This window comes from Salmo trutta, chromosome 8, assembly GCF_901001165.1.
Source record: "Salmo trutta chromosome 8, fSalTru1.1, whole genome shotgun sequence".
Lineage (NCBI taxonomy): Eukaryota > Metazoa > Chordata > Actinopteri > Salmoniformes > Salmonidae > Salmo > Salmo trutta.
In genome coordinates this window covers 19,001,865-19,017,453 of record NC_042964.1, presented here as the reverse complement: position 1 = coordinate 19,017,453, position 15,589 = coordinate 19,001,865, and the positions used below count along the sequence as shown (strand labels likewise).

At 44.0% G+C, this 15,589-nt stretch overlaps 1 protein-coding gene across 1 annotated transcript in view; it reads right to left on the bottom strand.

The window, feature by feature from the left end:
* Positions 1–15,589, bottom strand: part of dnah2 (dynein, axonemal, heavy chain 2) — a gene marked incomplete in the record, with an annotated part of 180,590 nt that overhangs the window by 91,216 nt on the left and 73,785 nt on the right. Inside the window, 5 exon segments of the mRNA XM_029760275.1 lie at positions 9,702–9,784; positions 10,903–11,059; positions 12,835–12,938; positions 13,675–13,836; positions 14,279–14,442. Coding sequence (XP_029616135.1) covers positions 9,702–9,784; positions 10,903–11,059; positions 12,835–12,938; positions 13,675–13,836; positions 14,279–14,442 — 670 coding nt within the window.

Here is a 15,589-nt window from a genome sequence, read left to right as displayed (position 1 = left end):
GTTATTGAGTCATTTACACTTAAGACATGACTCTGCCGTTGTGCTGTAGAATTTGTGAATTTTGTCTCTTGTATAATAAGTTCCACACATTAGTTTATACTGGGTTAAGAGGTTGTTAGTTGGATATGCTCTCTGCAAGATTTTGTATGTACAGTGAGGGAAAAAAGTATTTGATCCCCTGCTGATTTTGTACGTTTGCCCACTGACAAAGAAATTATCAGTCTATAATTTTAATGGTAGGTTTATATAAACAGTGAGAGACAGAATAACAACAAAAAAATCCAGAAAAACGCATGTCAAAAATGTTATAAATTGATTTGCATTTTAATGAGGGAAATAAGTATTTGACCCCCTCTCAATCAGAAAGATTTCTGGCTCCCAGGTGTCTTTTATACAGGTAACGAGCTGAGATTAGGAGCACACTCTTAAAGGGAGTGCTCCTAATCTCAGTTTGTTACCTGTATAAAAGACACCTGTCCACAGAAGCAATCAATCAATCAATCAGATTCCAAACTCTCCACCATGGCCAAGACCAAAGAGCTCTCCAAGGATGTCAGGGACAAGATTGTAGACCTACACAAGGCTGGAATGGGCTACAAGACCATCGCCAAGCAGCTTGGTGAGAAGGTGACAACAGTTGGTGTGATTATTCGCAAATGGAAGAAACACAAAAGAACTGTCAATCTCCCTCGGCCTGGGGCTCCATGCAAGATCTCACCTCGTGGAGTTGCAATGATCATGAGAACGGTAAGGAATCAGCTCAGAACTACATGGGAGGATCTTGTCAATGATCAAGGCAGCTGGGACCATAGTCACCAAGAAAACAACTGGTAACACACTACACCGTGAAGGACTGAAATCCTGCAGCGCCCGCAAGGTCCCCCTGCTCAAGAAAGCACATATACATGCCCGTCTGAAGTTTGCCAATGAACATCTGAATGATTCAGAGGACAATTGAGTGAAAGTGTTGTGGTCAGATGAGACCAAAATGGAGCTCTTTGGCATCAACTCAACTCGCCATGTTTGGAGGAGGAGGAATGCTGCCTATGACCGCAAGAACACCATCCCCACTGTCAAACATGAAGGTGGAAACATTATGCTTTGGGGGTGTTTTTCTGCTAAAGGGACAGGACAACTTCACCGCATCAAAGGGACGATGGACGGGGCCATGTACCGTCAAATCTTGGGTGAGAACCACCTTCCCTCAGCCATTGAAAATGGGTCGTGGATGGGTATTCCAGCATGACAATGACCCAAAGCACATGGCCAAGGCAACAAAGGAGTGGCTCAAGAAGAAGCACATTAAGGTCCTGGAGTGGCCTAGCCAGTCTCCAGACCTTAATCCCATAGAAAATCTGTGGAGGGAGCTGAAGGTTCGAGTTGCCAAACGTCAACCTCGAAACCTTAATGACTTGGAGAAGATCTGCAAAGAGGAGTGGGACAAAATCCCTCCTGAGATGTGTGCAAACCTGGTGGCCAACTACAAGCAACGTCTGACCTCTGTGATTGCCAACAAGGGTTTTGCCACCAAGTACTAAGTCATGTTTTGCAGAGGGGTCAAATACTTATTTCCCATCATTAAAATGCTAATTAATTTATAACATTTTTGACATGCGTTATTCTGGATTTTTTTGTTGTTATTCTGTCTCTCACTGTTCAAATAAACCTACCATTAAAATTATAGACTGATCATTTCTTTGTCAATGGGCAAACATACAAAATCAGCATGGGATCAAATACTTTTTTCCCTCACTGTATCTTCCCTATCATATGAACAACATTTCCTGACTCAAGTAAGATTTCCTCAAGGCTGCTCTGATGTCCAAAAGATTTCAAATCAAAAGGTTATGATATGTAACTTTTAAGTTGCATGTATTTGAAATGATCAGTCCAAAATGACTTTAGAATTCTGTTATGGAAATAACTGTATTTCCTGTTACCAAGTCATTTACGGTTTCGGTGCTTTTAGTTTTCCATGTGGACCAATTTACCGGTGAATTCTGAAAAGCTATCCAAGGATTGTTCCATAGGGGTACGTTTTTAGGGAGTGATATTCATTCTTGTAGAATACACTTCATTTTCTGCCATGTTGTTATAGTGTTCTTAACTATGAAGTTGTTCATGTTCTTAGCTTTGTCCTTTGAAAATAGACACATAAAAAGATTTTGGGGATGAGCATGTACATCTTTAATATGTGCCCATTGTTCCTCATTAATGCACTGAACTACAGTATATGTCGCAAGTAAAAGCCTTGGGTAGCGAGTGTATACCATTCCAAGACTAGAGGTTAAAAACCACCCTCATACTTAGGAAGATGTCAAACGTTCCTTGCGACGTTAATTGTTTTAGTCGTATTTGGACCCCAGGAAGAGTAGCTGTTGCCTTGGCAGCAGCTAATTGGGACCCTAATAAATACTAAATACTGCTCCTTAGAAAAGAAACACCAGAAAAATAAGTCATTTTTTCATTAAGAAAGAATTTTGCTCTTTCCGTGCAATTCAAATTTGAGCATAGCCTTTTGGTCAAGTTACCAGGTTGTTAGCTAGCTAGGTAACATGACAAAAAAAAGGTTGTTTCTTATCAAACCAAAAAAGAGCCGCCCGCGAGTAGTTTAAAACGGCCCAAAACATGGTTTATGAAATTATATAACATACGCGCGAATCCGCCGGTAGAAACAAGCATAACAACAGAAGACTCATCGGTGTCTATACAACCCAGCTCCCCATCACCGCTTAATTACGTTTTAAAAACTGACGGAGATGTGCAGAAAGAGCACATTTTTCACTCCTCTCTATCTATCTCTGTTATTCCTCCCCTCCCCTCCCCTCCCTTCTCTCCCCCTCCCCCTCTCCCCCTTCTCACCCCTCTCTCTCCCTCTTTCTCTTTCTCTCTCACTCTCCTTCCCCCTCCTTCTACCCCCCTCTGTCTCGCCTTCTCCCCCCCACTCTCTCGCTCTCCTTCCTTCCCCCCCACCCCCCATCTCCCTCTGCGGTGCATGTGTCTCCGTTAGCAGTGACCTGGCAGTGGCTCACTGGTGGGCGAGAGAAGCTGACGTGACACCTGGAGAGAGATGGGGAGGAGAGAGATAGAGAGGAAAAAGGGAGGGAGAGAGAGACGCTGCTGCCGCTTTTATTCCTGACACCTCTCAACCTCCGCTTCTTTCCATCAGCCAATTTTAGACACGCTCACACTGACAGACACAAATATACTGTTGACACACGCATAGACAAATATACTGTAGACATACACTGCGTGTACAAAACATTAGGAACACCTGCTCTTTCCATGACATAGACTGGCAAGGTGAATCCAGGTGAAAGCTATGATCTCTTGTTGATGTCACTTGTTAAATCCACTTCAATCAGTGTAGGTGAGTGTTGATGAAGGGGAGGAGAGAGGTTAAAGAAGAATGTTTAAGCCTCCCGAGTGGCGCAGCGGTCTAAGTCACTACAGAACCAGGTTTGATCCCAGGCTGTGTTGCAGCCGGCCGTGACCGGGAGACCCATGAGGTGGCACACAATTGTCCCAGCGTCGCCCGAGTTAACTTCTTGGTGACAGGGGGCAGTATTCGGAAATTCAGATGAATAACGTGCCCAAATTAAACTGCCTGCTACTCGGGCCCAGAAGGTAGGATATGCATATTATTAGTAGATTTGGATAGAAAACACTCTGTAGTTTCTAAAACTGTTTGAATGATGTCTGTGAGTATAACAGAACTCATATGGCAGGCAAAAACCTGAGAAAAAATCCAACCAGGAAGTGGTTTGTAGTTTTTCAAGTGATTCCCTATCCAGTATACAGTGTCTGTGGGGTCATTTTGCACTTCCTAAGGCTTCCACTAGATGTCAACAGTCTTTAGAACGTTGTTTCATGCTTCTACTGTGACTGGGGAGAGAATAAGAGCTCCTGGAGTCAGATGACTGAGAGAATGACATGAGTTCAGTGGCGCGCAATCACATGAGAGTTAGCTGTGTTCCTTTTCTTTTCTGAAGACATTGGAATTGTCCGGTTGGAATATTACTGAAGATTTATGATAAAAACATCCTAAAGATTGATGCTATACATCGTTTGACATGTTTCTACGACCGTAAATATAACTTATTTTGACTTTGTCGTGACATTTTGCGCGCGCTTCCTGCATTTGGAGTAGTGGACTAAACGCGCGAACAAAAGGGAGGTATTTGGACATACATGATGGACTTTATCGAACAAAACAAACATTTATTGTGGAACTGGGATTCCTGGGAGTGCATTCTGATCAAGATCATCAAAGGTAAGTGAATATTTATAATGCTATTTCTGATTTTAGTTGACTCCAAAATGGCGGGTATCTGTATTGCTTGTTGTTGTTGTCTGAGCGCTGTACTCAGATTATTGCTTTGTGCTTTCGCTGTAAAGTTTTTTAGAAATCTGACACAGCAGTTGCATTAAGGAGAAGTGTATCTATAATTCTTTGAATAACAGTTTCATATTTTATCAAAGTTGATGATGAGTATTTCTGTAAATTGATGCGGTCATTCACCGGAAGTTTTGGGTGGCAAAACATTTCTGAACATTACACGCCAATGTAAAATGCGGTTTTTGGATATAAATATGAACTTTATCGAGCAAAACATACATGTATTGTGTAACATGAAGTCCTATGAGTGCCATCTGATGAAGATCATCAAAGGTTAGTGATTCATTTTAGCTGTATTTCTGGTTTTTGTGACGCCTCTCCTTGCTTGGAAAATGGCTGTGTGGTTTTTCTTGTGTCGGCGCTGTCCTAACATAATCTAATGTTATGCTTTCGCCGTAAAGCCTTTTTGAAATCGGACAATGTGGTTGGATTAACGAGAAGTGTATCTTTAAAATGGGATATAATAGTTGTATGTTTGAGAAATTTGAATTATGAGATTTTTGTTGTTTTGAATTTGCCGCTCTGCTATTTCACTGGCTGTTGAATAGTGTGTCCCGCGGGTGGGACCGTCCCACATTTCCCAGAGAGGTTAAGGGAGGGTTTGGCCGGCTGGGATGTCCTTGTCCCATGGCGCTCTAGCGACTCCTTGTGGCGGCCGGGTGCCTGCAAACTGAGTTCAGTCGCCAGCTGTACGATGTTTCCTCCAACACATTGGTGCGGCTGGCTTCCGGGTCTAGCGAGCAGTGTGTCAAAAAGCAGTGCGGCTTGGAGGGGTCGTGTTTAGGAGGATGCATGGCTCTCAACCTTCGCCTCTCCCGAGTCCGTACGGGAGTTGCAGCGATGGGACAAAACTGTAACTACCAATTGGATATCACAGAAAAATGGGTAAAAAGTACAAAAAATTAAAAAGTACAATTAGTTTAGTTCCAATTCAATTCCAAAACGAAATTTCAATTGAATTCAATGTAAATCCTCCACTTCGTGAGTGATTTCAAGAATTAAATAGACATTTCAAATTAAATTTGGAAGCGACCCCAACCCTGGTAGACATACACACACACAGAAACATGCAACACCAATGAATACAACCCTGGTAGACATACACACATACACAGAAACATGCAACACTAACGAATACAACCCTGGTAGACATACACACATACACAGAAACACACACATACACAGAAACATCATACACTAACAAATACAACTCTGGTAGACATACACACACAGAAACATCATACACTAACAAATACAACTCTGGTAGACATACACACATACACAGAAACATCATACACTAATGAATACAACCCTGGTAGACATACACACATACACACATACACAGAAACATGCTACACTAACGAATACAACCCTGGTAGACATACACACATACACAGAAACATGCTACACTAATGAATACAACCCTGGTAGACATACACACATACACAGAAACACACACATACACAGAAACATCATACACTAATGAATACAACCCTGGTAGACATACACACATACACAGAAACACGCTACACTAATGAATAGAACCTTGGTAGACATACACACATACACAGAAACATGCAACACTAACGAATACAACCCTGGTAGACATACACACATACACAGAAACATGCTACACTAATGAATACAACCCTGGTAGACATACACACATACACAGAAACATGCTACACTAATGAATACAGTGTGACCTACACATCAAACATTCTCACATACACATACAAAGAAATATACATACAAAGAAATCAAAAGTATCAGGGACTACAAACATTGTCATACATACAACAAATGGAGGGTGAAAAAGGAAAACCCTGAGAACAGCATCAAAGAAACACTTCAACCCTAAAAATGAAAAAGCATTCCTTTCCCAGTGTTTTTAGCCTGTTTTTCTGCACACTGCTCGTGACTGTGAGTATCTCGTCTAGACTACTTACACAACAATGTTCTCAGTTTCAATTGCACTGGCTCTTCAACAAATGTCACAAGCTACCTCTGTTTATGTTAAAGCTGTCTGCAGTAAAGCTACAGTAATGTGCCACTGATTGACCTGTCATTGATAAGCCATTTAGAGTGCCATTATATTATAGATACAAGGGTTATAAATGAGTCTGGAAGTCTTTGCTAATCATAACCCTCAAAGCTCTGTATCTCATCTTAGGTATAATTCTCCCAGCTAGCACATTTGGTTTCCTGGAAGTTGTGAGAACGGGTTTTTTGGTTTCAGAATACTCCAGATTGTTCTGGGACCGTTTGTTTTTAGGTTGCAGGGAGGTTTTGAGAACGTTTTACTTTGGTTCCTTTACAGTTTTACTGGGATGTTTTACTATAAATGTTGTGAAAGTTTTATGGTTATTATTGTACGTTTTCTTAACACTCTAATAACAAAATGTCTAGGTTTTTTAATAACTTTCCCTGAATGCTTCAATAAGACTTTTAATAACACTGCCAGCCTATTTTAGGTGAACTTTTTTGTAACTCGAAGTGCAGAAAGGACACAAGGAATTTCACTTGCTTAGGCATTACTCATTCAAACACATTTTTTTTTTATTGTGACACGGCATCAGTGAGATTCAAAACTAGCATGACGTGTTTTTCTACGCATACAAAGCTGCTCATTTCAGTCTACTCAAACAGACCCCATTTCAAAGTAAACGAGCACTCATTAAGATCAGGTGTGGCCAATTAGTGGGCGTGGCCAACACACCTGAACGTAACCGCGTGTGAACCTTTAGGGGAAAAAATGTTGTTGTCAAGTTCCTTAAAATGTGCTGAGAATGTTCTAAAACCAAGCGACTATCCGGCACCATTCCCAGAAAGTTGTGGGAAGGTTGTATGCAAAATAACCATAGGACAACCACTCTCTCGCCAAGCTGTAAGAAACACATTTTGTGCTAGCTGGCCTCTCTTTTCGCCTCGTTCTTTCGCTCTGTTGTCTCCGTCTCTGCCTTGAGGCCAGTAAATGTGACTTAATACCACACTGCAACACCCGGACTAATACAATAACAATGTTAGAATAATTAATACATCTACACACACAGACACACTAGAACAGACCTAAGGCCTTGCATCCTATCACGTTGAAACATTACGTCTCTTGTTCATTTCTGTTGTGGTGGTTCTTTTCACATTGTTCTAGTTAGATTCATTTCAATATTAGGCTACTGTGTAATATGCATGCTGTTCATAACTACATCTGATGGAGAAAAACAACTCCACAACTCATCCCCAATCAGCCAATTACCATCCTCACTGACTGGGAACACGTGGAAGTTATGGCTCAATTAGGCTGGGTGTAGAAACCCTCTAATCCATAAAATAAGTAAAGTCAATTAGGACAACTTTCCAATTAAGGACAAATCTGTGACTTGAGGGTAGGGATATAAGGAGCTGCTGCTGGGTGGATGGAGCCACACTGAGACTGTGTCCTTGTTTATGTCCTGCTAACGTGTGTTCGTCTGTGCGTGCTTTAAATGTCCTGCTCTGCGAACATGCAGAGCCGTGAGTAGGTTCTGATTCTGAATTGAACCCACTAATTGAATCCTTTGAGGCCCAGCGCATGTGTACTGTGTGTGTTCTGGGAAAAAGCCATGCGTTTGAAGGGTTTTTCTACTGCATGTAGAATGAGTCATTTTGATCTGGCTAATGCTCACCAAAGGCCCTGCCTGCTTGTCGAGGGAGGTGTTCAGTTGGCGGACCACTGAGCATGCAGCTCTCCTTTTTGTTTCAGACAAGCCACAACTAGCTACATTATCCTGTGCCAAATTAACTGCATCCAAAGGTTGTTGTCAGTAACCGCATCCCAAAAAGAAAGTCTTTACAGGTCAATTTTAGGGCTTGACGTTCAGGTAAATTTACCAGTGGCACACTGGGCCAGTACCAAGTGAAAACTACTGGCCCGAATTAGAAAATGACTGGCCTGGGCCACGATCACAGGAAAGTAAGTTCGGCATGCAGAATTTCAAATCGTGGGTGATGTCACGTTTCATTTGCAGTCTGGGCAGGTTGGCTACCGTATAGCCAACCATATGTTTACACTGATGTTTACACTGATTGTTTGGAAAACCCAAATAAAATGATGACATATAGCCTTAACATATTAAGCTGTTTAAAACGTCATATTTTGGGACATTAAACAAGCAACAAGATCATATTTAGCGTGTGTGATCTAAGTAATGGTTAGCCCATTGTGGTAAACCAGGGCTCTCCAACGCTGTCCCTGGAGAGATGCCCTCCTGTAGGTTCTCTCTCCAACCTAGTTGTAACTAACCTCATTCAGCGTATCAACCAGCTAATTATTAGAATCAGGGGGGCTAGATCAGGGTTGGCGCGAGAACCTACAGGAGGGTAGCTCTCCAGGGACAGCGTTGGAGAGCCCTGGTTTACCACAATGGGCTAACCATTACTTAGATCACACACGCTAAATATGATCTTGTTGCTTGTTTAATGTCCCCCCCAAAGAAATCCCAATGGCACCAATAAAATCATGTGATTTCTACAATGTTTATAAACACAGTGTAATTGTGTGAACTTTATAGTGAATATAGGCCTACCGTTTATGCATTCCAATGGCCGACGCGCTTCCCACTGACTTTTTTTCTCCATTGTCATGCCAGACACTGCGATTTTAAAACGTTGCCAATTGCGAAAAAAGTTGAGAAATAAATCATACACCACTTTAAAGCTGGGATCCTGCTCTTTTCAATAACTGTCATCAAAACTGTTGTCTTGTATGCCTGTACTTAACTTTTTGTGTAAATAATGTTCATGTCTTGACAACCAAGTAGCTTCTTAGTGTAGGCCTAAGTAAATCTTTCTCTTTTTAATAATGTCATCGCTGCGTCTGATATGAAAAAATACTGAAAAGCAGGTGAAGGTCCTTTTGAATGCACATGTCGATGTTCAACTCTGAACTGATGAGCTTCCCGCTGACACGGGTCTGGCGCGAGTATCCAGGATGTAGCCTTGGAAACCAAATGCTGGTTGATAACAAGTGTGAAGCATCCGACATTAGAAAGACTGTGAAGGATTAAATACAAATATAAAATTTGATTAACTGTCCCAGTGAGTTCGGCAGACGTTGCCAGGCCAGCGGGCAGCCCTGAATGTCGAGTCCTAAATTTCACAAAGGGGAATATTTTCAGTTCAGCTCGGCGAAACGCCAAGTGGCAAGTCACCTTTTCATTGAGGCCTTGTTACTGAGGTGACATGCCTCTCTCTGACCCCTGACCTTTAACTCTGTGACCTTTGACCCCTCTTTCCCTCCCCTGCGGGGGGCAGACTGACTTACCTCAGCCTGTGGTAACCCTTGTCTTTGTAAGGTGCGATGTCCAGGGATGTCTCTTCCCATGTCATGGCGATGCCCTCCAGCGACTGGAAGGAGAAGAGAAAAAAAAATCTACGTTTGAATGCTAATGTTAACAGACGGAACAGAGAGGGGCATGTGTGTGTGTGTATGTGACTGTGTGTGTGTGTGTGTGCTTGTGTGTCGCGGGTGATCTGATCTGCACCCCTTCTTATATGATGATTTCTGAGTCAGCAGCAGCTTGAAACAGCTCTTAAGACAGGAAACCATTGATCTTGGCAGGCACCTACAGTGAGAGGCCTTACATGGCCATGGACCCTCTTTCTCTCTCTCGCGCGCTCTCTCTTTTCTCTCTTCCTCTCCTCCTCCATGACTTATCAATGAACCGTGTTGGGGTTTGAGGGGCTAGAGGGGTTAGGGGGGCTTGGAGGGAGGGCAAGGGGGCTATTTCAAACGCCTCTGTTCCCTGGCGGCCGACGGTATTCACACACTATATCTGTGTTGATGTAACCTCTGTGACAGAGGAGCGCTGTGTCTGGGAATTTATAGGGTTAAAGGCTGCTAGGGCGAGGGGAGGGAGAGAGAAAGAGGGGGAGACAGCGAAAGAAATGCTTACACAGCACAAACAGATCTGGGACAAGGCTAAACCCTTATGGTTCTTAGTTAAGACTGTACTTGGGGGGGTTATAATCAGTTTTGGGGTCAATACCATTTCAATTCAGTCACAAATTGACTTAATAGAAATGGAATTGATCCCAACAACCCTGGTTATAAGAGCAGAGGTTCACTGCACCTGTGGGCCATTCATCATTCTAACACTACACTGACTTACTGAATGCTTGGATATGCTGTGATCACAGATGAGGAGCCATTACACTCCCTAAAGACTTCCAGGATCAGGAGTGACTAATTACATTTAGACCTCTGACCCTTATAACCAAAGCAAAAGGCTCCGATGACTGAACCCTCAGACCCCTAGAGGCATGTGCTGAGAGATGCAGGAACTGGGAGTCCATGATTAACGTGCTATTGAAAAGACTACACTTTGCTGTTAACCCTGTACAGTAGGTACGAGAGAGAGGAGGTAGGTCGAGAGGAGGAGAGAGAGGAAGGGAAGGAGAGAGAGAAAGTGAGAGAAGGGAGAGAGAGAGAGAGAGAGTGTAAAGGAGAAGGGTCTGAAACGGACCTGTTCTATGGAGAGCTCTTTGCTGGCGGCTGCAGATATCTCAGAGATCTTGTCAGCGTGCTGCTCGAGGCCCAGGGCCACGATCCTCTCCAGGGTGAACTCTGGACTGGTGTGGTCAAACGACCGCTGAACCTCGTGGCAGAGCTGCTTCCAGTGCCTAGCAACAACAATCCCAGACAGTCACCAGGTCAGCCAGGACACACACTGTAGAGTATGAATGCAGAGGAGTGGGGAGGGAAGAGGCTATTGAAGGGATGGATGTACAACTGTATGTGTATTGGGAGTTTTTTTCCAATTTTTTTATTACTTATTATTCATTTCTTTTTATTTACTGTTTAATATTCCAACCACTGATATAAGGTTGAAAGGTGCTGTCTTGTTCGTTGCCTTGTTGGTTGTTATTAGCGTTATGCAATGGTGTAATATCATACTGATAAATTTTTTTTTAAATACTTTACCAGATTTACCCATGTTTGATGTGTGATGTGATTTTCTTGGAGTACTTGTGGGATCATACCACAGACAAATGTCCAATGTTCCTATCAAGTTGGGTACTTCTACTGTGTTGTACTCAACCTGTTGGATTCACTCTTGTCTGTGTGAAGTGAGGCGTACATCTACATAAAAACATGGAGGGTCTGGTAGCATCATGTAACTGGACATTATGGATGCAGTCCCATAACTTGAGTGGGTCAAACCACTGACTGTCATGATGATTGACAATATTGACACATTGAAGGAGGAGTATTAATGGAAGAGGAGGAGGGAAAAGGAGGAAGAGGATAGATAAGGAATATGTGCCAGAAGTCAGCCTCTGGCTATGTTCTGCCATTTAATCACAGCTTGGATTCCTCTCACTAGGAAACCTCTTAGTTACCCACAGCACCACGGTACCTTAGCCCCACTTGACTTTAACCACAAGACACCCGCCCTTCCTTAAATACAGACCAGGCACACAACCCAACCCCACCATCTTGCACTCTGATCTCTCTCTCTCTATCCGCCCCCATGGAGTCTCGCTGCGCCGCTGTGCACCCTGGGACCTGGTAGAGTGCAACGGAAAATGTGTTTTCTCTTTCTGTCTTTTCTCTTTTTCAGCTTTTTTTTCCCTCTCTCTCCGTCAGACGTAATCCTCTGTTTATTTTCTTCTATTCCCCAGAGCGCGGCCCAGTCAGAAAGGATCTTTCAGACGGTTACATCACTGCTGATAGGCAACAACGTCATCTCGGAAATCTCTCTCTCTCTCCCTCCTTTTCTCCCTGTCATTAGGTTCCTTGTCAAAACATTCCGGATCGAGCTGGATGGATGGGAAGTGGGGAACGTTGTTTTGGGAACGCCACAACCAATCAGAGGGGGGGGAAGCTGATGGGAGGAAGTGAAGTCGCGACTAGGACAGGAGGCTTTAGGAGGAACTGATGTCCTGTAGAACCTCCAGGAAAGTGAGTGAAACATTTTTTGGGGGGGAGCCCAGTGAGCGTTTACAATGGTCCAGGCAGGGACTGGCGCCAGACCCCTTGGCTCGGTGTGATGTTAGGAACTGGGAAGGGCTGGAGAAAAAAGACTGGGGAAGAACTGGGGAATTGGGGAAGAGCCGAAGGCTTAGAAATCCGCAGGTACGTATAGACATACCGTATAGACATATTGTAGAAAACCCTGCTGAGTTTTGAACATTATTCTACAGAGAAGCACAACCTTGGGGGGAGAACACTGTATAAGGCGGGTGTGTTTACCTACATTTACATTTTAGTCAGTTAACAGATGATCTTCTCCTAACTGCTGTAGTGTATTTGAGGTTCAAAGTAAAGTGAAGGAGAACGAGTGCTATGGGAGGAGCAGACTGCACTGTTTGTGTATGAGAACCTAAGTGGACTTCTACACAGTACTTAGAGGTGAGGACCGTCAGCAGGACATATTACTCTCTCCTGGCCTGACCTGTCCCTCATGGCTGGGTTCCTCAGGTCAGAGATGAGAGGGATGGTTCTCTTGAACTGGTCAATCCTGTTCTTAGAGAAGTCCACTATCTCCCACTGCTTATCCTGCAGGCACACAACAACAACAGCAAACGTTTACTACATAACAAAATACAAAGTCCACTTCATTACCAAAATTGCACAACAAATGCAAGGGACCTGTTTAGCGCACGAGGGAAAAGTACAGGTGCCCAGTACCATGCAGAGTATTTTGATGCCAACAATGTGTATAAATGTGGATGAATAACAGCCAATGCACAGCCATCTTGGTACTGCTCCTCCATTGTAAAAAAAAAACAGATTTGGGAAGCTATAGAAATGCATTTAAGGAAAGGGAAATACCTAGTCAGTTGTACAACTGAATGCATTCAACTGAAATGTGTCTTCCACATTTGACCCAATTTATGAACGTCTGCATTCGTTATTGACACGTTTCTTCTATTGCAGACACCTTAATGCCTACTTTTAAATGATATTATGTGAGCTCAACATAAATAAAAAAAGAACAATTATTAAAAAAATGTCCTTAAAGTATATATTTTTTTAGAGAGTACTAATGTTACTGTCCCAACTACAACAACACATATATTTAAATAAATGTAATTTTGTCCTTTAATTGAAATACTGTAGAATTCAATTCATTCGGAGGATTGCTCTTACTGGGGAATGCCAACATGGCCGACCTGCGGCTTCAAAGCCTCTCAATGGGCAATACATAGCTTCAGCAATCCAGAGCAAATCTTTGGATAGAACATAAAGTAGAATAAAATGTGTACTGTATCTGTGGTAAATAGACACTGACCTTGAGTTCCCTGCTGAGTTTGTGTAGTTTCTTGAACATGGTCTGGGCGATGTTCTCCATGTTCTCTGTCTGCAGGGTGACAAACTGACCCGCCTTCCACTCATCCCAGTGGGCATCCCACTGCTGGGTGATCTCCCACACCTGCTGCAGGTAGTCTAGGTCCTACAACACAACACAGAACATACACACATCCCCTTTACAGCGCAATGCGCATCCTACCACAATCCTAAGTTATGACTTCACGTGGTGGAGGGGCTTACAAATGAACCCCAAAACATCCTCCTTCCTCTCTACATTGAGTGAATGGGGAAAAACCCTTGTCCCCTCATCTATGTCATTTTATTTTACCTTTATTTAACTAGGCAAGTCATTTAAGAACAAATTCTTATTTTCAATGACAGCCTAGTTCAGGGGCAGAATGATTTTTACCTTGTCAGCTGGGGGATTTGATCTGGCAACCTTTCGGTTAATAATCCAACGCTCTAACCTCTAGGCTACCCGCCGCCCCAAAATGCGCGACCATGGCACCCCTCTCGCACGGCTCTTCTATATTGAAGATGCCCAGGCCGTGGGTTATGGTTGGGGTTATGGTTAGGTGGGCTACCTTCTCCAGGGTCTGTACGTCTTTAGAGCACGGCTGTTCTAGCTTGAAGATGCCCAGGCCGTGACGTATGGTTCCCTCCTCCTCCTTCAGCGTGTCCAGCTGGCCTCTCAGCGCTGCTACCTTCTCCAGGGCCAACTCGCACGTCACCACGCTACCAAACGGACCTGCAGTACGGCACACGCACAGTACATACATGTACACGTGATACCTTGTAATGTGTATACTTTGCATACATACATACACAGCACAGTACACATACAACTGCACACACGCGAGAGATACTGGTACATGCAAACAGTAAGCAGAGCTGTTAATTCAACGGCAGTAAACGTGACAATGTATAATACTGTATGTAGTAACCTTGAGCTGATTTCACAGTAGAGAAACAGTGTGATTGTATCAGCGATGGTAATCTGTTCTGTTTAACTCAACAGCGTGTGGTAGGGAAAGTAGAGAAGAAGTGTTTCTCCCTCTGCGTCATTCATGTTGTTTCACGGCTTGAGCCCAAAGGTCAGTGTGTCACGACTTACCACCCTGAGGAAGGGATGGATGAAGAGGGAGAGGGAAGATAAGAAGAGGAAAATAAAGAGCATCAGGGGGGACGAGAGAGAGGGGGAAAGAGGGGAGAGATAAAATAAAGAGCATCAGGGGGGACGAGAGAGAGGGGGAAAGAGGGGAGAGATAAAATAAAGAGCATCAGGGGGGACGAGAGAGAGGGGGAAAGAGGGGAGAGATAAAATAAAGAGCATCAGGGGGGACGAGAGAGAGGGGGAAAGAGGGGAGAGATAAAATAAAGAGCATCAGGGGGGACGAGAGAGAGGGGGAAAGAGGGGAGAGATAAAATAAAGAGCAGGAGGGAGGTTGAGAGAGAGAGAAAAAGAGAAAAAGAAAGAGGGAGAGCTGTGAACCCCTTTTTTACACTGTGAGAGTAGGATAAAGAGAAAAGAGGGTTGGTTGGGGTCCCAACTCTCAGGCCCCAGCCCCATCCCAACTCGCAGGCCCCAGCCCCATCCCAACTCGCAGGCCCCAGCCCCATCCCAACTCGCAGGCCCCAGCCCCATCCCAACTCGCAGGCCCCAGCCCCATCCCAACTCGCAGGCCCCAGCCCCATCTCAACTCTCAGGCCCTTCCCCAGCCCAACTCTCAGGCTCATCCCCAGCCCAACTCTCAGATCCTTCCCCAGCCCCATCCCAACTCCCAGGCCCTTCCTCAGCCCCATCCCAACTCTCAGGCCCTTCCCCAGCCCCATCCCAACTCTCAGGCCTATCCCCAGCCCAACTCTCAGGCCCTAGCCCCATCCCAACTCTCAGG